The sequence below is a fragment of the Scyliorhinus torazame genome, chromosome 27, assembly GCF_047496885.1.
Source record: "Scyliorhinus torazame isolate Kashiwa2021f chromosome 27, sScyTor2.1, whole genome shotgun sequence".
NCBI lineage: Eukaryota > Metazoa > Chordata > Chondrichthyes > Carcharhiniformes > Scyliorhinidae > Scyliorhinus > Scyliorhinus torazame.
The window spans coordinates 24,339,346-24,361,016 of record NC_092733.1 but is presented as its reverse complement, the minus strand read 5'-3'; the positions used below and the strand labels follow the sequence as shown (position 1 = coordinate 24,361,016).

Below are 21,671 nucleotides of genomic sequence, written 5' to 3'. Positions count from 1 at the left end.
AACGGAGGTGTAGTGGGGGGAGGGGCTGCAGATATTGGAGCCTGGTGAGCAGGTTTTGATGGGCCTAAGAGGTGTGAAAAGTCGGGGGGGGGGGGGGGGGGGGGGGACTGATACTGGGTGAGGGTTTTTCGAGAGGAAGTGCAGGGGGGATTCTGGGAAGGGATTCAATGTTAATAATGGATAGGGGCGAGTCAGGCAGGGCCCTGAGTCATGATTATGGTGGATAGGAAGGGTGGGTGGGTGAGAGGCCCCCAGTTAGGATAGTTACTTGGAACGTGAGGGGACTGAGAGGCCCAGTCAAGGGTGCTGGCGCATCTGAAAAGTTTGAAGGCCATTGTGGCGATGCTGCAGGAGACTCATTATAGGGTGAAGGACCAGATGCAGCTCAGGAAGGGCTGGGTTAGCCATGTGTTTCACTCGCGATTTGACGGCAGGGTTGGAGGGGTAATGGTCCTGGTAAGCAAATGTGTACGGTTCCAGATAAAGAAAGTGGTTGCGGACCAGGGAGGTAGGTATATGGTAGTGACAGGGACATTGGAGGGGAGGCTGGTGACGCTGGTAAGTGTGTATGGTCCCAACTGGGATGATGTAAGGTTTGTAAAGAAAGTGTGTGGGGCCATCCCCAACCTAGACTCACACAAATTAATAGAGGGTGGAAACTGGAACTTGGTGCAGGAGCCAAGATTGGACAGGTCACGGCCGCACTTGCTTGTCCTGTCGGCAGCGGGGGGGGGGGAGGGGGGGGGGGGGCATTGGCTGGACTAATGATGGAAATGAGAGGGGTGGACCCTTGGAGATTTCTGTACCCAGGTGACCAGGAGTATTCTTTTATCTCTGCGGTCCATAAGGTCTATTCGCAGATTGACTTTTTTGTCTGCGCTGTTGGCTGGCGTCAAGTGGTCAGAATATCCGTCAATTGCGATATTGGATCATGAGCCACATTGGGTGTACATGGTGTTGGAGATGGGATCAGTGCAGAGGCCAGGGTGGAGATTAGACGTGGGGCCATTGGGAGACCGAGAGTTCTGTGATAAGGTTGGGAAAGTAATTGAGGAGTACGTGGGGTTTAATTGTACAGGGGAGGTTTTGTAGGCGGTTGTTTAAGTTCTACGAGAGGTTTGTAGGTCGAAGCCACCGAGCGAGGATCGGGACATGCAGGAATTCCTGGATGGTTTGGAATACCCGAGGTTGGGGCAGGAGGACAGGGCTATATTGGAGGGGACGATAGTGGAGCAGGAGATAAAAGATGAGATTGGGAGGATGCAATCGGGGAAGGTAGCAATGCCAGATGGGTTTCCGGTGGAGTACTACAAGAAATTTAAAGTTAAGTTGGCACCGCTGATGGCAGGGATGTTTGAGGAGACAATAGGGGACGAGGTGTTGCCTCAGACTTTGCAGCAGGCATTGATCTCCCTGTTGCTCAAGAAGGATAAGGATCCAACAGAATGTGGGTCGTATAGGCCCATATCACTTTTGAATGTGGATGCAAAGGTATTGGCGAACGTATTGGCGGGTAGGTTGGAGGAGTGCCTCCCAAAGGTGATAGGGGAAGATCCGACTTTTTTGTGAAGGTGTTTGTGAGAGTACCCTTTAAGAAATGAGTGTTTAAGAAATGTACCTTTAAGAAATGGAGCTGCTCATGTTACTGGAGTGATGTCAGAGTGTGGGTGGAGCTGAGCTCCACTTTTGCTTTTTAGTTTCCATTTAAGAAAGCGCTTGGGTGTGTCTGTGTTTTTCAGTGAGCTGCATCTGCTATGATCTCTGCCATCCAAAGACTATCTATGGATCATTTGGCGAACTCAGAATTGTAAAAAGGTCTCAGTATTAAATGTAAACCTAATGTGCTCCTGTTTGAAGGTTTGTTGAGTCTTTTGGGTGTAAAAGGACAGCATACAGGTTACTTACTGTTGTATTCTTTGGGGGGTGTATTTGATTTACTGGTTGCTAAGATATACACTGTTTGTTTTAACAAGGTTAACTTGAGTTCATAGAATAAACATTGTTTTGTTTTAAAAACTACTGGTCCATTTTCTGCTATACCATACCTGTAGAGTGAGCCGTGTGCTCCCCATACCACAATCTATTAAAAGTTGTGGGTCAGGTGAACTCCATGATACACTTTGGGATTCTCTAAATCCTGGCCCATAACAATTGGGGGCTCATCCGGGATGAAAGTCTATCTATTGGATTTGCTTAGTGAACTTAAAGACAGTGAGGGGGTGAGTATATTGCGGTTGCTTTTCAGGTGTGGTATTTAAGTTTAAGTAGGGTGTGTGTTGTGGACAATGGCTCTTTCAGAGGCTCAGAAGTGTTTTGGGGTGGAGACGGTCACACGCAGTACCTTACGGACAGAGACTAAAAGTAGATTGTTAGATTTGGCAAAAACATTGCAGTTAACAATACCTGACAAAATGCGAAAAGATGAGGTAATTATGGCAGTGGCTAAGCATTTAAAGTTGCCTGAGATACAGTCTGACTCATTAGAAATGGCAAAGATCCAATTGAAGATTAAGCAACTTGAACATGAAAAAGACTTAAAGCAGCTTGGATATGAAATGAGAGAAAAAGAAAAGGAGAAAGAAGAAATAAACAAAGAAAGAATAGCCCTAGCACATCAAAAAGAAAGAGATAGAGAAGAAAGGGAAAAAGAAAAGTGGGCAGATGTTCATCAAAATAGTATTGCCGGTAGGGTATAGAAACGAGGTGTTGCGAGTTGCACATGAGGTAGCAGTGGGAGGTCATTTTGGAATAAGGAAAACGCAAGCTAAAATCCAGAAACATTTTCATTGGCCTGGACTACATAAAGATGTAATTAAATTTTGTCAATCATGTCACACATGTCAAGTGATAGGGAAACCTCAAGCAGTGATAAAACCAGCGCCCTTAATACCCATTCCAGCATTTGAGGAACCTTTTACAAGGGTCCTAATTGACTGCGTAGGACCGCTTCCGAAAACAAATGAAATGAAAAAGTGGGAATCAATATCTTTTGACTATAATGGATGTGTCTACTAAGTTTCCAGAGGCCATTCCAGTATGTAATATTACAGCTAAAAAGATTGTGGAGGAGTTACTTAAATTCTTTACTAGAGATGGACTACCCACAGAAATAATATCGGATCAAGGATCAAATTTTACCTCAAGGTTATTCAAAGAAGTAATGGATAGTTTAGGAATAAAACAATTTAAATCAAATCACAGGGAACGTTAGAAAGGTGGCATCAGACATTAAAGACAATGTTGAGGGCTTATTACCAAGATTATCCAGAGGATTGGGATAAAGGAATTCCATTCGTACTGTTTGCAATTCGGGATGCTCCTAATGAGTCAACCAAATTTAATCCTTTTGAACTAATGTTTGGTCATGAGGTAAGAGGACCACTTAAATTGAGAAAAAATTGGTGAGTGAGAAATCGGAAATTATATTATTGGATAATGTGTCAAATTTTAGGGAACAATTAAATAGAGCCAGCGAATTGGCTAGGCAATATTTGAAAGTTGCACAAAATGTAATGGAGCGGGTAGCGGACAAGAAATCCAAAGTTCGTAGTTTGCCAGTGGAGATAAAGTTTTGGTATTGTTACCAGTGGTAGGTGAACCTTTAAAAGCTAGGTTTTGTGGACCTTATCAGATTGAAAGGAAATTAAGCGAGGTGGATTATGTGGTAAAAACACCAGATAGAAGGAAGAATCACCGAGTGTGTCATGTGAATATGCTTTATCCGAAAGGGCGGAGATTTCAGCTTTTGTGACTCCAGATGGTATATACCAATTCAAAGTTATGCCATTTGGCATGAAAAACGCACCAGCCACATTTCAACGATTGCCTAACAATGTTGTTTCAGGATTACCCAATTGTGCGGTATACATCCACGATCTGGTAATTTTCAGCCAGACGTGGACAGAACATTTAAAACATCTGATGGAGTTATTCGATCGACTTCAGGAGGCGGGTTTGGTGATAAACCTAGCCAAAAGTGAATTTGGAAAAGCCCAAATCATTTTCCTTGAGGAGTTTTCAATACCTTCGAGACAAAGGGAAATAATGCGATTTCTTGGCATGAGTGGATTTGATCGAACATTTGTGCAAACGTTTTGTAGCATGATTGCTCCACTGATGGATTTGCTGAAGACACGTCAAAAATTTCAATGGACAGTGGACTTTCGACAGGCATTTGACTGCCTGAATGCTGTGATAACCAATGCTCCTGTGTTGGGAGAATTGCAGGGGACTCTATGATCAGATTGAACTAAAGTATCTAACTTTAAAGAGAAATGCTGAGGCGTAGAGCAATGGATGGATCGTGCAGAGACCTTCTTCTTCAAAGAGACTGTTAATTGAGAAGGATTTCAGTTGGAGGAAGGAGAACAAAAATAGACTATATTATTGTACCTGTTTGCGTGTGTTGCCTTTTGAAACGATAAAGTACATTTACTGTGTGCATTTCTTAAAGGATGGTGAAAAGGTGAAATATGAAACCATCTTGAATGGCGCCGATCCTCCGCTCCTCGGAGAATCGCCTGCCGGCGTCAGACTGGTGCCGCGGGAAAAAATGGCGCGAACGGCGATTCTCCCATATGGCGCGGCATGGGGGAATCAAGCCCGGTATTCCACTGGGAGGTAGTAGCCTGTGAGCTGCAGGGTCTGAGTGAGAGTCTGAATGCTATGGATCGGCATTGTTGGGAGTCCTCCTTCAGATTGAGGGGAGGCTGGGTGGGGGATAGAACCGGCCTCCTCCATGTGGTCTTATACAGTGATTTCCAGATTGCCCTCATTTTTGAAGCCTCTGCTCTCGATAGTATTTCTTTATTCTGTCAGTGTTAGTGTGTTGGGAGACGATGACCACAATGATTACTATCCGTAGTAACTGTGTGAATATTTGCTTGTCTTCTCTGCATAAATGCGAAGAATGATGATCACCCTGTACTGGGCGAGAGTTTGGGGATATGTTACATCTGGTGGTTGTTTAGTTATGCTCTTGACGTAGCATAAGCTGCTTCCTTGATGTGCACTCTGACAAAGGAAGGATCCGACGTGGAGATAGCTTTAACACGTTTATTACTGTTACCGATTCTCCCACTTGGATTCGACGTTACTGTTAATCCCGCTATAGCTACTCAGACTGACGAACCAGTCTGCTACAATCCACGTGGTGGGTGTGATGTTCAATCAACCCTGTGTCTGTACTCACTGAGTGTCTCCGCTGGAAAGAGGAAGATCATGTGTGCTGTGTCCTTTTATTTTGGTTGGTGTAATGCCCCCCTGTGATAGTGCCACCTCTGTGTGTATCGTGACTGCCCATTGGTCGTGTCCTATCTTACTGACCTATTGGTCGAATGTCTGTGTGTCATGTCTCTGGTGCTCCCTCTAGTGTCTATCTAGGCTACATGTATTTACATTAACCCCTTGTGTATTTACAGTGATGCATATCACCACAGTGGTTATGTGTGAAATGTCCTCTCAGATCTGCAAAAGTCCATGTTCCACACTGTTTGTACAGACTGATCAATTTTGTTGGAACTTTGTCACATATTTGTTGGGGAATCAGTTTTGACAGCAAGCACAATCAAAAGGAAATCTGAGAATCTCTCAAATGTGACAGCAGCAAAATCACTAATAAAATAGAAGTCATTCTGCTCCAAGGGCCTTTTATCCCATCCTTCTTTTGCCCGTGCGACGAGCGCAAAATTGTACGTGCGCAGTAAAACCTGTGTTAAAAGCTTTTTAATGAACTCCGTTGGCCGTTAATTGTCAGTGGGCATGGCTGCAACTCCTGTAAGCGCCTGCCAACCTCTTAAATGCCTTCTGAAACCAGGTGTATCAAACAGGCTACAGAAAATTGGATACAGAATGAAACAGGATAAACCACCCAGCATGGAACTAGGTGCCAGAAAGGACAATGCCAAACTCAGCCCTGTCCACCATGCAAATTCCTCCAGACTAACATCTGGGGGCTTGTGCTGTTTCAGAGACCAGCAAAGAACATAAGAACATAGGAACTAGGAGCAGGAGTAGGCCATCTGGCCTCTCGAGCCTGCTCCGTCATTCAATAAGATCATGGCTGATCTTTTTGTGGACTCAGCTCCACTTACCCGCCCGCTCACCAAAGCAACAGCCTGACATAATTTTCCACAGGACAAGAAATCATACGAAGACACCAACATGACCATCCATGGTATGTCTTGTCCCACCCACAGTCCAGACCCAGCAGAGTTGGTGACAGTGCAAGTTACACTCCTCAACATTGACTCTGGGCCCCATGAATTTTGCTGGTATCAGGCCGGACATGAGCAAGGAAACCGCTTGATGTTTACAATGTACTGCGTACCATCACCTCACCCCCATACCCCACACCCCCACCACCATCTGATTTTTCGGTACTCCTCAATGTTGAATGCAGCTTGGGGGAAGCACTGAGGGTGGCAAGGGGAAAGAATGTACTCTGGGTGCGGGACTTCAATGTCCATCACCACGAGTGGCTCAGTAGCAACAGTACTGACCGAACTGGCTGGCTGGCTGGTAAAGGATATAAACTGAGTCTGAGGCAGGTGGTGAGGGGACCAACAAGAGGGAAAAACATACTTGATCTCATCCTCAACAAATATCTGCCACAGATGCGTCTGTCCATGACGGCATCGGTCGGAGTGACCAACACACATTTCTTGAAGAGATGAAGTTTCATCTTCATATTGAGGATACCCTCCATCATGTTGTGTGGTGCTCCCACTGTGCTAAATGGGACAGATTTTGATCAGGTCTAGCATCTCAAGACTGGGAATCTATGAGGTGCCACAGGCTATCAGCAGCAGCGAACAGCAATCTTCAAAGTATTACGGGCCAGGGTTTAGAGAACCCCAAAGTGTATCGGGGAGTTCACCTGACCCATAACTTTAAATAGATTTTGATATGGGGAGCACAAGGGCCCACTTTACAGGTGTGATGCAACAGAGATCTAAAGTATGTTTAAACAAAAACAATGTTTATTCTATGAATCTAGTTAACATTTTTAAACACACAGTAAACATCTTAGCAACTATCAACTCAAATACTCCCCCCAAAGAATACAGTACTCCATAAGTAACCCTTAATCTTTCCTTGCAACATCCATAAGACAAATACCCTCTTCAACACAGACATCAGGTTTAAATTCTCTACTGAGAGCAGTTATCACTTTTAAATTAGCAAGTGAGTTGAAGACATTCCTTTCATACAGAGAGAGACCAGAATTACACCTCATTTCTCTGGATGCAGCTCCCAATCTGCAAACCAAAACCAAACACACCCAGTAGCTGACAGTCCAAAGCGAAAGTAAAAAATACAGACAGCCCAGTTCCACCCACACTCTGGCATCACTGCATCTATTTGACAAACACCCATTTCTTAAAGGTACACTCAATACAGATATTTGATAAACACCTATTTCTTAAAGGTACTCTCACATGACAAACTGTTACAATCCCAGCAGGTATTACTATTGGTCAAGTCAAGTCCCAGAGTGGAAACTAACTTGACAGGTCCTAACTTTTATTTTACATTTAGAAACATGGAGGGTGGCAACTGAACAGAGTCACAGGAGCCTGCTGGTGAGACATTTATTGAACAAGAAAAGTTGAACTGTCACACACACACCCAACTATACCTTTACAGATATACATACAAATCCATATATTCAAAGAATAACACAAGTACAAAATCTAACTTATACTCTAATGTTCTCAGCAAGCACGCAGTCCGTATAAACCAATATGTGATCTGTGGTCGGACACATCACACTCTAAACCTAAGTGATGGAATCCTCCCAGTGCAGACTCTTAGGGCCCCTCACCGACTCTCCTCAAGTGCTCATCTCACTGGGAGCCAACTAGTCTCACAGAAATTTCTTTCACATCAGGATTTTCAATCTCTACTCTCAGAAAAATCGCCTTGGAATCTTCTCCCAAATGACTGTTTCTTTCGGACGTCTTCCACATGAATCCACCTCCAGAGTTCCTGCAAGGGATTCTCTATCTGGTGCGGCGCACCCCTGGGATTCTCCGTCTCACCAGCCGGCCAATGGGGTTTTCCCATTGTGCCCCACGCCGTCGGGAAATCCCCAGGCTCCCGGCGCAATGGAGAGTCGCGACAGCAGAGAATCCAGCCCCCTATCGCTCCTTCCGATGCTCCACTTCCATGGATTGCCCCGTATATTTAGACTTCGCCTTCCGTGCACGTTCTCAAATACTCAGTTGTGCCAAGGAAACAATCACTACCTCAGAAGTGCACAGTAAGGTGTCACCAGCATTTTGTTGTCTTCTCAGATCTTCTGGCTTTTACCTTCAGTCTGCTTCCTGCAGCTTTCGCTCATTAATTTGGAGCCTTCTTCTCTGCCCCCTTCTTTAACTTCACTGGACAGGACCTGTATTCAAACTCTCACCTTGTTCCTTGACGTATCTGCCATCCTCGGGCCTTCCTTGTCCATTCCATAATTTTGGGACGTTCTTCTTGGACTTGCTCTCTGTTCCTTTCACATCCTACCCGCTCTGGCACTTTCTGTGGACTGGTGTATTCCTTCTGGGTCACCTCGTATATCTGTCAGTCCCTCTTTGACTCCCTATAGCTAAGCAATGGCACAATTTGTTTTCCCTACATTGTGTTTTGTTTAACCTCCCTGTACTACTTGGAAACACAAATCTTCAATTCGTAAAATCTCATTGAAAATGCATTCGTCAGGGGGTCACGGTGTGAGCTTGGAGCAGCTGCATTTTCACGAGCTCTGGCGCTACTCGTTTTACACCTTTTTTTTTTAATGCTGATGCACATCCCATAATTATTTCTCTCTGGTGTATATGTCCTGTGCCGTGTTCCTGTAAGATCCTGGCTAGATTTTGTGATGAGCCGAGTTAAATCTCAAAATCCTTGTTTGATTGAGGCAGTTGGAGGTGGCCGAGGTTTGGCCCAGGTTTCCGTGGCGGTTTTGTTGGTGATTGGGCCGATGCTTCAGCGATGCTGTCAGCATCGAGATGATGACCGTCAGTGTGAATAATTTTGTGGACAATGGTGTTGGTTCCTTGCCCCAGGTTGTTAGTGCTCACTTTGATGAATTATGAAATGTCCTTGAGAGAATTGCTCAATAGGGCAGTCTCTTTGTTGAGGCCTCGCCTTCAGTCCTTGGAAATCCTGTTGTATGGAATGTCAATTATCCGGGTCGATCCAGGGAGATGGGACTGGACAGGGAGAGTTTGCGTACCCAGTCTTCATGGCCACATTTGAAAGTTGTATCCCATCGTCAAGTTGGAGACCCGACCACTGGTCTTACGCTGTCTTGCCCACAATGCTCGTTGAGAGGCGTTGGAAGCGGTTCGACATGTCGGGTCGCCGCCTCCCACCGGAGCCTGGGTTTCTTGCTGTCTGGGCTTGGGGCGGTGTGGTGGTGGAGCAGGCACTTGATGAAACTCTGGAGGGATCTGAATGCTGCTCAATGTTAGACGTTTAGCTGCTGTTGTATAAAGAGTCAACGGTTCTGCTGCTTTTCCACAAACCACCTTTAATTTCCTTCAACAGACTTTGCACAAAACTCTAACATCACATCACCTGACACAAGGGACACCTGAAGCCCGTTTACATATCAGTGTCAATATTTGGATGCTTAACATAAATGAGACAACTAATTGGAATGTGTCTTAACCCATTACTTAACACTCGATAATCCTGTCATGTCTTTGGCCTTTCCAAGCTCCCTGGATGGACAGATAATGTATCCTAGAGAAGATTGGGTTCCTTGTGATCCTTCTTTGTGGTCTCTGGAGTTGTTGGAGTTGGGGAAAATGTATGGTGGCGCGCGCCTAGTTGGGTCAGTTAATCCTTGTTTGACTTGTCTCCTTCTATATCCTCTTGGCCGCTTGACTGGTGGCAGTAGTCACTTGATCAGGTAAGTTAGGTCAGGAGTCTCTGTGTTTACCTGGGTTGGGCAGAGGGTGGGCTGGGTGGTAGAGTGAGTTTCCCTTCCCCGTGTTGTCCTGTTTTGGGGGCGCCTGTGTGGAATCCATAATATCCTGTTCCTTGGCGAAGGGCATGAGTTAGTGTGGAATCTATAATATCATGTTCCTGAGTGAATGACATAAGTCTGTGGAGACAGGACGATGGAGGTAGCCTTTTCAGGATTGCGCTTTTCTGTAAACTACCGTAACCTCCAAGGGCAAAGGGGAGATGATTACACAAAAGAAAGATTGAAAGACCTTGGTCTTCTATTGGTCAGTTTGCCCTGTCTTCTATTGGCAAGAATTACTGTCCTTTCATTGGCCAAAAATGAAGGTTTTACTGTGATAATATTGATGTGTGACATGCAAATGAAGGATTAGACTGCAACTGTAATTCTATTGATGAATTAAGCTATAAATGTTTCTGCTTCGCTGGACTTAGTCAGAGCAATGCAGTGAGCCCCAATGATGTTGCTCTCCTTGTGCACAAGTCAATAAAGATTAAACAAAGAGTACTCCCGTGTATGTCTTGCAATAACTTCAACACCTGGTCTGCCCTTCCTCTCAAGATAGGATTCTACTGGGGAGGTAGTAGCCTGTGAGCTGCAGGGTCTGAGTGAGAGTCTGAATGCTATGGATCGGCATTGTTGGGAGTCCTCCTTCAGATTGAGGGGAGGCTGGGTGGGGGATAGAACCGGCCTCCTCCCAAGTGGTCTTATACAGTGATTTCTGGATTGCCCTCCTTTTTGAAGCCTCTGCCCTCGGTAGTATTTCTTTATTCTGTCAGTGTTAGTGTGTTGGGAGACGTTGACCACAATAATTACTATCCGTAGTAACTTTGTGAATATTTGCTTCTCTTCTCTGCATAAATGTGCGGAATGATGATCACCCTGCACTGGGCGGATGTTTGGGTTATGTTACGTCTGGTGGTTATATGTAAAATATCCTCTCAGTGACTTCGCAAATGGTTTATGTGTTTTTTTGTCTTTATTATCTTGGGGTTAAAGAATCGACTGGTTCCTGCAAAGGTACTTTATCCGAGGTCTTTTATCCGAGAAAGGGGCATCAGAATGTGTCACAAACACAGGAAATACAGGATAATCTCAGCTGGTCTGGCAGCATCATAATGTGTTATTGGTGCCTCTGGTCTGACTGGAGCTGGGGGAAATGTGTTCTGGTGCTCGCGAGAATATGGCACAAAGATCGTATCCTAGAATCTCGTGGGCCATGTATGCACTCACTACGTGGGAAGGTGTGCGCCATCTTACTTATCCTCCTATAATCCATTCTCGAGTGTATCCATTGATACATGTGGAAGCACCAGGTTTAGTAATTAAGCTGAACCAATTGTGTTGTTTCGTGTTGTTTTGTGTATTTTGTTTGTTGAGGCATTCATACTGTGCTGTGCGAATCTCGAGGAATCATTGTGTTATTTGTTAAAATCAAAAAACTTTAAGAAAAACATATATTTTTTAAAATGCATGTGTACAAACAGGGCTTAGACTTCTTGGCTTCATTTCACAGAACCGCAAGAATGAAACCAAATCCAGGATTCACCACACAAAATCTTTCAAAAAGTAACTTAAATTTAAATCTATATCTTGTTCCGAACAGTAAATTCATGGCCCAACATATCCCCCAATCGACCAGTACCACAAAGTGAGTGGCTCAACATTGCTTCAATGCAGGGTGCAGGAGGGCATGTCAGGAGCAGCAACAGGCAGACCTAAAAATGATGTGACAACCTGGTGAAGCTACAGCACAAGACTAATTGCATGTCAAACAACAGGAACAGCATGAGATAGACAGGGATAAGCGATCCCACAACCAATGGAGCAGATCTCAGCTCTGCAGTCCTGTCATATCCAGTTATGAATGGTGGTGGACAATTAAATGACTCACTGGACGTGGAGGCTCCATAAACATTCTCATCCTCAATGATGGAGGAGCCCACACTTCAGCCAAAAATGCCAAGTGGAGATCTATCTCCAGCCCTTCCGGAAGTCCCCAGCATCATATATGTCGGTCTTCAGCCAATTGATTCACCCCACCTGATATCAAGAAACAGCTGAAGGCACTGCATACTGCAAAGGCTATGGGCCCTGACAATATTGACGTAATATTAATGAAGACTTGTGTTCCAGATATTGCGGCGCCCCTGGCCAACCGAGAGGTCCAACCCAGCCAATCACATCAATCAACGCAGCCAATCGATCATCAATAAAGTGATGATGGAAGAGGTCATCAACTGTGCCATCAAGTACACTTGCTTACCAATAGCCTGCTGACTAATGCTCAGTTTGGGTCCTGTCAGGGTCTCTCAGCTGCTGATTTCATTACAGCCTTGGTTCAATCAGGAACAAAAGAGCTGAACAGGTCAGGAATGTTATGGAATACTGCCCACTTCCCTGGATGAGCGCAGCTCCAACAAAACACAAGTGGCTTGGCATCATCTAGAACAATGCAGCCTGCTTGATTGGCACCCCACCCACAAACATTCACTTCCTCCACCACCGATGCAGGGTGACAACCATGTGCACCCTCTACAAGCTGACTGCAGAGACTCACAAAGGCTCCTGACATGGAATGCTGTTTCTTCACTGTGGCTGAGTCAAAATCCTGGATCTTCCTCACTAACAGCACTGTGGGTGTACCTACACCCTGTGGACTGCAGCGGTTCAAGAAGGCGGCTCACCACCACCTTCTCAAAGGCAATTAGAGATGGATAATAAGTTTGGGCCTTGTCAGCGATGCCCATATGACATGAATGAACATTAAAAAAAGGAATATATCTGTATCTCTTCTCAGCAAAATACCTGCTCTTTATGGTTCGGAATGGGGTTTAACATTCTGACTTTGACATCTCCAAAAATTAAGCTCTGACGCAGAGAGGTAAATGTCACCGGAATCTCTCTTTAGGCAGAAGCAAGAGCAGTGCATCACAGGATTCAGAGTTCTCAGAATGACCTCAGAAGCTTGGGGAGTCTGCAGTTCCCCTTCGTCTTGTCCATGACAATGCCTCGGCCAATCAAATTCAACTTGCCAACCAATCAGCATTTCTGTTCCTCTGCCGTATAAATTGTTGTGATCATTTGAAATTTGGCACCGTTGGGTTAGTCCTGATGAGTGCAAGATGATAAGCTTTGGCAGCATGCCTCCTTTCAGCAATATTCGTGTCTCGGATTAATAAATTGATTTTTGTTCCAGATATCAACGAGTGTGAGACAAACCCATGTGGTTTGAATGCAACATGCACCAACATGTTTGGAGGTTTTGAATGCACCTGCGATGATGGATTTGTGTCAACCACCGGGGAACGTACCTTTACCGATAAAACAAAGACCCGATGCCGAGGTAAAGACTATTCTGCTGGAGTGGAAACATCTAAAACTTTTATTTGTTTTTCACTTTCGATGCTGATAAATCTTTTCTTTGCAAGGAATAAAAACAGAAAATGCTGGCAGAGCTCAGCAGGTCTGGTAACATTTGTGGAGAGAAGACTTGACCTTCACACTGTGATGAATCCCAGAGCAATCGTGCTGTGGTTGTTCATTCTTTGTTCTGAACTGAACTTCCCAACATTGTTCACCTTGTATCAGATTATCATTTATGAGATTCCCCTTTCTGTATATTAGCTGTCTGTGCCAGAACAGCGTAGGCCTGAATTTCACACTTGGCGTGTGCACAGGGATATAGAACCCTCTCCCGTACAAGACCGACTCTCAACGCCATTTCACTCTGGGTGACCAACTAAGGTCCGACCAACATGAAACACATCTTTTGGTTGGCCTGCCATTGTGGGCGGGGGCGGGAACGGGTCAGACAATGGGTCTAATGGACTTTGGTAACTTCACTTAACCTCCAGTGGAAAAACAGACGAGGCTTACAACATGGGGTTAAGTTGTGGTGGTAATACTCTGGCTTTTCGGAAATTAACTGATCTTGTCTAAAACTTTCACAGACTCAAGTACATTTGTATATCTTCACTGAGAAATATGCTTTGAAAATCTACACGTTTGGTCCAGCATCTGCCACTTATTCAACTAAACTTTGTGGCAGCATTGAGGCTGTGTGTGGGGGGAGGGGGTAAAGCGTTTCGGGGATGGGAGGTTTCCTTCATCTACTTACAACAGTAAAGTAGGAAAAAGTAATGAACAAGCTTTTCTCCAGCAGCTTTCATAACTTCAGGGTATCACAGGACACCTCACTGCTTTTTGAACTATGGGGCGTCATTCTCCGACCCCCCAGAGGGTCGGAGAATGGCCGTTGGCCGCCGTGAATCCCGCCCCCGCCGGTTGCCGAAGTCTCCGAAGGGAGAAAAGTCGGCGGGGCGTTAATGTCACCGCTGCCGTCGGAGAATGGCACGGGTCTGCGCAAGGCAGCCGATTTTCGGCCTGCCGATATTCTCCCTTCCGGATGGGCCGAAGTCCCGTCGACGTGATGACCGTTCACGTCGACGTAAATTAAACCTCCTTTTCATCGTCGTGACCCTGTGCTCCAGGTTCACGCCAACCAGCGTGGAGGTGAGTGATGACCTGGGAGGTTGGCTCTGGGCAGGCGATGGCGTGGCCGCAGTCTGAATGTGTGAGGAGAGGTGTGTCTCGGGTTGTGTGTGTGTGTGTGCGGCGGGGGGGGGGGGGGGGGTGGTTAGAGTGGGCTGGGCTCCGGGGGAGTGCCGGGAGGGGGGTCCGTGCCGGGGAGGGGGATGGGGGGTCCGTGTCGGGGAGGAGGTTGGGGGGGTCCGTTCCGGGGAGGGGGATGGGGGGTCCGTGCCGGGGAGGGGGATGGGGGGTCCGTGCCGGGGAGGGGGATGGGGGGTCCGTGCCGGGGAGGAGGTTGGGGTCCGTGCCGGGGAGGAGATTGGGGTCCGTGCCGGGTAGGGGGATGCGAGGGCAAGTGAGTTGGTCCACCTGGCCAGGTGCCAGCCTCCAACAGTTGGACCCATGCGGTCCATGCCACCTGGCTGGGGGGAGGAGGGGATATGGGCAATGATGACATGTCGTCGTTCCCCTCCCCCCCCCCCCCCCCCCCCCACCAGGCCGTCATGTTTTCTGATCATCCAGCGATGTTGGCCGCCGTGGCGGCAGCCGCTAATGTCTATGTTGCCCTGGATGAGGAGGAGGAGGAGGAGGAGCAGGAGGAGGAGCGTGCCAGAGAGGCGGCGCAGGCTGCCGCAGAGGGACAGGCGGCAGCCGCCCAGGCTGGAGGGACACCTGCCCGACAGGACAAGGAGGGGGAGGAGGACGTCGCGGCCCCACGGCAACGGAGGCACCCGAGGGCGCCCCGTGTGTACCGGCCCCGGCAGTCATACCAGGACCTCACGGACCGGGAATGCAGGAGGAGACTCCGGATGAGGCGGGAAACCGTGGCACACATCTGCCACCTGCTGGCACACCTGTCACCGCGTGGCACTGGCGGGGGACACCCTCTCCCCGTGTCCGTCAAGGTTACGGTGGCCCTGAACTTTTATGCAACGGGGTCATTCCAGGCACCGAGTGGAGACCTGTCCGGCATATCGCAGACATCGGTGCATCGGTGCATCCGGGTAGTGACAGATGCCCTATATGCCATGGCGCAACGCTACATCCGCTTCCCTGTGGACCGGGCCAGCCAAGATGCCCGGGCCGTGGGCTTCTCTGCCGTGGCCGGGTTCTCCAGGGCGCGATTGATGGGATGCACGTCGCCGTGCGGCCACCTGCAGATAACAGGGCCGTGTTCACCAATAGGAAGGGGACCTATTCGATGAACATACAGGTGGTCTGCGACCACCGCATGATGATCCTGCACGCCTGCGCCCGTTACCCAGGCAGTGTACACAACTCATACGTGTTGTCGCGGTCATCCATCCCCGACAGGTACGAGGGACGCCATCCCCGGCTGAGGGGCAGGTTGCTGGGCGACAGGGGCTACCCATTGCAATCGTGGCTGATGACGCCTATACGGAGGCCACGCAATGAGGCGGAGAACCGCTACAATGATGCCCATGTAGCGACAAGGAGAGTGATAGAGAGGTGCTTTGGTGTGCTGAAGATGCGTTTCAGGTGCCTGGACCTCTCTGGGGGCGCCCTCCAGTATCGGTCAGATAGGGTCGGCCGCATCACTGTGGTGTGCTGCGTCCTGCACAACATAGCCCAGCAGAGGGGCGATGTGCCGCAGGCAGAGGAGGGCGGAGTGGAGGAGCAGCAGGAAGAGGCGCAGTCCTCCCCAGATGAGGGGGATGGGGGTAATGGTCAGGTCGACGGGGTAGACACAGGCGGGTGGCTGTCCACCGTTACCGGCTGGCCCAGCGGGCACGGGACAGACTGATAGCCGCCCGCTTCACTGACTAGATGGGCGTGGGAATCGGTTAGTATGGCCACAGACCGCACACCATGGCAACAGCCGACCACCCACACCCCCCACTCATCCACCCACCCAGCACCCTCACCCCCTCCCCAACCCCACCCACCCCACCCGCATGCACACCATCCCCCCCCATTGCCGATCCACCTGCGGCACAACGGGCCAGGCTCACACAGTTGCGGGTGGACGCGTGTCTATTGCAGGCCATGGAGGATGATGACAACCCGCCCTGCGGTGAGCTCCTGGCTCCACATCGTTGGACTATGTCTGACCCATGGCCACAGTACCACCATCCACCCGGACCATCCCTGCATGCGGCTGTGACACTGCAGCGCACGGTCCCGTCCTCTGCCCGGGGGGATGTTGATGGCGGCCCAGGGGGAACGGGTCAGACTCACCTGGGGCTGAGGTAACACCACCCCTCACACACACACTTGCGCTCAACGTACATGACACCCCCGCACGCTTTGGACAGAGCACAAAGGCAGCTTCTGTAGGTGTAACATTGACTTTAATAACCAAAGGAGTTCATGCACGTGCCCTAGCCCCTAAAACTCATCTGTGCCCTGCACCCGTGCCAACTTACTCAGTGTCTAATTGTTTGGCCTTACGGGCCCTTTGACTACATCTACGTGGTTCCCCAGACGGTACAGCAGAACTGGAGGTGGACTCCTGTGATTCCTGCCCTCTGACACTGGATTCCTTTGGCGGCCGTTTCCTGGGGCGTCCTGGCCTAGATGGGCCAGGCTGCGGCCCGGGCGACTGGGATGGCGAGCTGCCAGCCTGCCCTGCCCGTTGCCCACCCGATGCACCTGGGACGGAAGGGGGGGAGTCCGAGGTGTTGCGGTGTTCCGGGACCTCCCCTACAGGGGGAGCCGGGACGGACCACAGCACCTCCTCCTCCCTCGGGGTGCCCGATGGCCCCCAGGCCTCTACATGGGTGGGGGATGCAGACGGACTGGCCATCCGACGCCCCCCCGACATCTGGCGCTGCCAGTCCTGGAGGCCCATGCTGGTATCGACAGGGGTCTGCAGGTTTGCAGCCATGGAGCCCAGGGGGTTGACAAACCCTGTCTGTGACAGTGCAACGCCGGCTCGCACATGGCCACTGGCGCCGATGCCCTCAGCGATGGCCTGCAAAGACTGGGCCATGGCCTGCTGAGACTGGGCCATGGCCTGCAGAGACTGGGCTATGGCGTTGAGCGCCTCTGCCATCTGGCGCTGGCACTGGCTCATGGCCTCCTGTGAGAGGGCAGCCATGTCCTGGGCCACAGACGCCGCCTGCACGGAAAGCCCCAGGCCTCGCAAACCGTTCCCCATGTCTGACACCGTCGCACCCATTGCCTCCACTGCGGACGCCACCCGTGCGGTGTCAGCCTGGGTGGCACGCATGACCGGCACCACTCCCAGCTCCTGGACGCGGGTGGACTCCTCCACCTGCGACTGCAGCCGCCGCAAGCCGGCCGTCACCGTCTTCGCTTGTCTCCGCGTCGGTGGTTGCATCGGATCTATGTGTGGGTGTGGTAACTCCAGGAACCCGGGATCCATCTGGGCGGCACATGTTCGCTTGGGCTGGGCTGCCCTCCGACCGCCCGGCCCCTCTGCTGCTCCTACCTCCACCTGCTGTACCGGGACGGCTCTGTTGTGCGCACCAGTGAGAGTAGCAGACGCCTCATCACTAAAGTGCCCAACCGAGGTGAGTGTTTCTGCGATGGTGGAGGGTGTTGATGACAGCAGTGGCGTTGTGTCGTGCTCTTCGTCCCACTCTGAGTCCATGGCACTTTGGGGTGGGGGTTCGTCTCCACCCATCCACTCTGTGTCACTGTCCGGTATTTCGTCTTCCTGGGTAGTGCTGTCCCGGGTAGGGGTGTCCTGGGCAGTGCTGTCCCGGGTAGAGGTGTCCTGGGTAGTGGTGTCCTGGGTAGTGGTGTCCTGGCTCGGATGTGACGAGGACCTGTGGCTGCCCCCCTCATCGCTGGGTGGTCGCTCCCGCACGTGACGGGGGTGTCGTCTCCCTGTTGCTCCAGGTCTCTCCGTCTCCGGTGGTGTGCGAGGGGCATCCTGCGGGCGTCGCATGCTGGAGGGTCCGGGTCTCTCTGTCTCCCGTGGCCTCCGAGGGGCATCCTGCGGGCGCCGCATGCTGGAGGGTACGGGTCTCTCTGTCTCCCGTGGCCTCCGAGGGGCATCCTGGGGGCGTCGCATGCTGGAGGGTCCGGGTCTCTCCGTCTCCCGTGGTGTGCGAGGGGCATCCTGCGGGCGTCGCATGCTGGAGGGTCCGGGTCTCTCTGTCTCCCGTGGCCTCCGAGGGGCATCCTGCGGGCGTCGCATGCTGGAGGGTCCGGGTCTCTCTGTCTCCCGTGGCTTCCGAGGGGCATCCTGCGAGCGTCGCATGCTGGAGGGTCCGGGTCTCTCTCTCTCCCGTGGCCTCCGAGGGGCAAGCTGCGGGCGGTCTGCATCTGCGGGGATGGGTGCCTGGACGTTTGGTCCTGCGATACACAATGAAGCATGCATGGTTAGACATCAGGCAGTGATCAGGTGATACGGGGGAGGGGGATATAGGGGAGGTGGGATATGGGGACGGGCTGTCGGTGGCTCACTTGCTGATGGGCCCCCGACCTCTGCATCAGCAACCTCCCGGTCCTCAGGTCCGCCAGCCAGTTCCAGGGCCCTTTTTTTCGTGTACGGTCAGTGGCCTCTCATCAGCGGGCCCTCCTCCAGTCCTCACATGCTCCCTATTGTTGTGTGCGCGCTTCTCCTGTGGGGGGGGGGTGGGGGGGTGGTGGCAGGGGTAAAAGGCAACACTGTTAGGCAGGTATACGAATGCACGCCATCGGTTGCGCTTGCATTGCAGAGGTTAAGGTTAGGGTTGGATTCACTTGGGGATATGGGGGAGGGGGATATGGGGGAGGGGGGATATGGGGGAGGGGGATATGGGGGACATGGGGGAGGGGGGGATATGGGGGAGGGGGGATATGGGGGATATGGGGGAGGGGGGATATGGGGGATATGGGGAGGGGGGATATGGGGGAGGAGGGAATGTGGGGGAGGGGGGATATGGGGGAGGGGGGATATGGGGATATGGGGAGGGGGATATGGGGAGGGGGGATATGGGGGATATGGGGGAGGGGGGATATGGGGGAGGGGGGATATGGGGGATATGGGGAAGGGGGGATATGGGGAGGGGGGATATGGGGGATATGGGGGAGGGGGGATATGGGGGATATGGGGGAGGGGGGATATGGGGGATATGGGGAGGCTCACCCTGCCTGCTCTGACGAGGTCGTTCACCTTCTTGTGGCACTGGGTGCCTGTCCGTGGTGTCAGGGCCGCAGCGGTGACGGCATCTGCCACTTCCCTCCACAGGCGCTGGCTGTGGCGTGGGGCAACCCTGCGGCCGTGCCCGGGATACAGGGCGTCCCTCCTCTGCTCCATCGCGTCCAGGAGCGCCTCCACATCCCGTGACTCGAACCGCGGGGTTGAGCGGCGGCCAGCCATCCAGTCGGGTGTTCCGGTCGGGTGTTCCGGTCGGGTGGGGGGGAGCAGCGCGGCCTTATTAGTCGTCACGCCGTGCAGCGCGTATGACGCTGCACGGCGTGAGCCACGTGTGCAATCGCGGATCCCGTTACGTCGCTGCTAGCCCATTTCAGGCCGGAGACTTTTGACCCATTTTTCCGACGTGACGCAAGTCGGATTTGCGCCGTTTTTTGCGCCGATCGGTGGACTTTCCGCCGATAACGGAGAATTTCGCCCATGGTAACTGATATAATGTGGAGAATGTGGCAGCCAGCCAATTTGCACACAGCAGGCTCCCATAGACGGCAATTTGAACTTTTTACATCCATCTGAGAGGGTAGATGCGGTCTCGGGTTCATATCACGCTTGAGCACTGGCCCCACAGACAGTGCAGCACTCTCTCAGCACTGTGCTGGGTCTGGAGGCCTACACGCTCAATTCTCCGAAGTGGGGCTTGAACCCATAACCTACTGAACTCCAGAGAGCAGAATGCTCCAACGTGGTGGACACCCATGCCAGCACGGGTGCATGTTGTCTACCTGCTTTTGCAGTGGGTCTGAACTGCCCAGCTTAGGTGACACAGCTGGGGTTAATGGCCGTGGGTGGGGGGTGGTTGCAAAGTGAGGAAGGGGGTGCCATGGGCTGCAAACAAAGTGCGGTTGTCACCTTTTGTAGGGGAACACTTTCTTAAAAACTCTTTTTAACACTGCAGAGATCCTGTCATATTCTACATCTACTGCTGGGTCAGTCGGGACACTTCCAATGACAAATTTGCAGTATTTGTATGTTGGGTCATCCTGAAGGCATGGGTCATGTGGGGGGGGGAGGGGGCCTGACGTTCATACAGCTCCTACCCTCAGATCAACAATGCTCACTCCCTCCCCATATAATTACAGTCGCATTGTGCCAAATGGCCATGGATTTAGGAGGCCAATATCTTTTGTAAAAGTCCATGTTCCACACAGTTTGGACCGACTGATCTATTTTGTTGGAACTTTGACACCGATTTGTAAGTGAACCAGTTTTGACAGCAAGCACAATCAAAAGGAAATCTGACAAAACTCTCAAATATGACAGCAGCAAAATCACAAATAAAATAGGAGTCCTTCTGCTCCGAGGGTCTTTTATCCCACCCTTGGGAGACAAATTGTTCAAACCGTTAACGCCCGGCTGCCTTTTTTTGCCCGTACGACGAGCGCTAAATCGCACGGGCAAAGTAAAACCTGTGTTAAAAGACCTTTTAATGGACTCCATTGGCCTTTAATTGTCGGTGGGTGTGGCTGCAACTCCTGTAAGTGCCTGCCGTCCTCAATATTACACGCGTGTGCAATGGCATTGAGATGTACGCCCAATGTCATTTTGCGTGTGCCGGACGTCGAAACACAAACTTCAGGCCATAGTCGATTGTGCGTTGGAGAAAAATTCAACACTTGTGGAGGGTAGCACAAACATAATGAGCAACGGAGAGGAGAGTTAAAGGCCGGAATTCTCCAGCCGTTGCGACTCACCATTCCTGCCAGCACTCCCGCTTGCAGGTTTCCCGGCGGCTTAGGGTGGTTACAATGGGAAATCCTGTTGACAATTGGCAGGATGATTGAACCCAGCCAATGGCGCGCAGCCGAGAAGCACGCGGGTGGCAGACCGGAGAATACTGCCCGTTGGGTCCTTTTGCAATGTGAAGCAGTTATCTTTCATAACGAGATTCAGCGTGGTTTTTTTTAATAAACATTTTATTGAGGTATTTTTTGGCATTGCAACAGCAGCAATATAAACATTGTACATTAACTATTAACATAGTGCAAAAAGGCCTCCCTCTCCCATTACTTGTCTACACTAACCTAACCCCTCCCCACCCCCCCC

At 50.5% G+C, this 21,671-nt stretch overlaps 1 protein-coding gene across 1 annotated transcript in view; it reads left to right on the top strand.

Moving 5' to 3' along the window:
• Positions 1-21,671, top strand: part of LOC140403311 (adhesion G protein-coupled receptor E1-like) — a 331,002-nt gene that overhangs the window by 168,228 nt on the left and 141,103 nt on the right. The window contains exon 8 of the mRNA XM_072491155.1: positions 13,164-13,310. Within this exon, the coding sequence (XP_072347256.1) occupies positions 13,164-13,310 (147 nt within the window). The remainder of the gene's footprint in view (positions 1-13,163; positions 13,311-21,671) is intronic.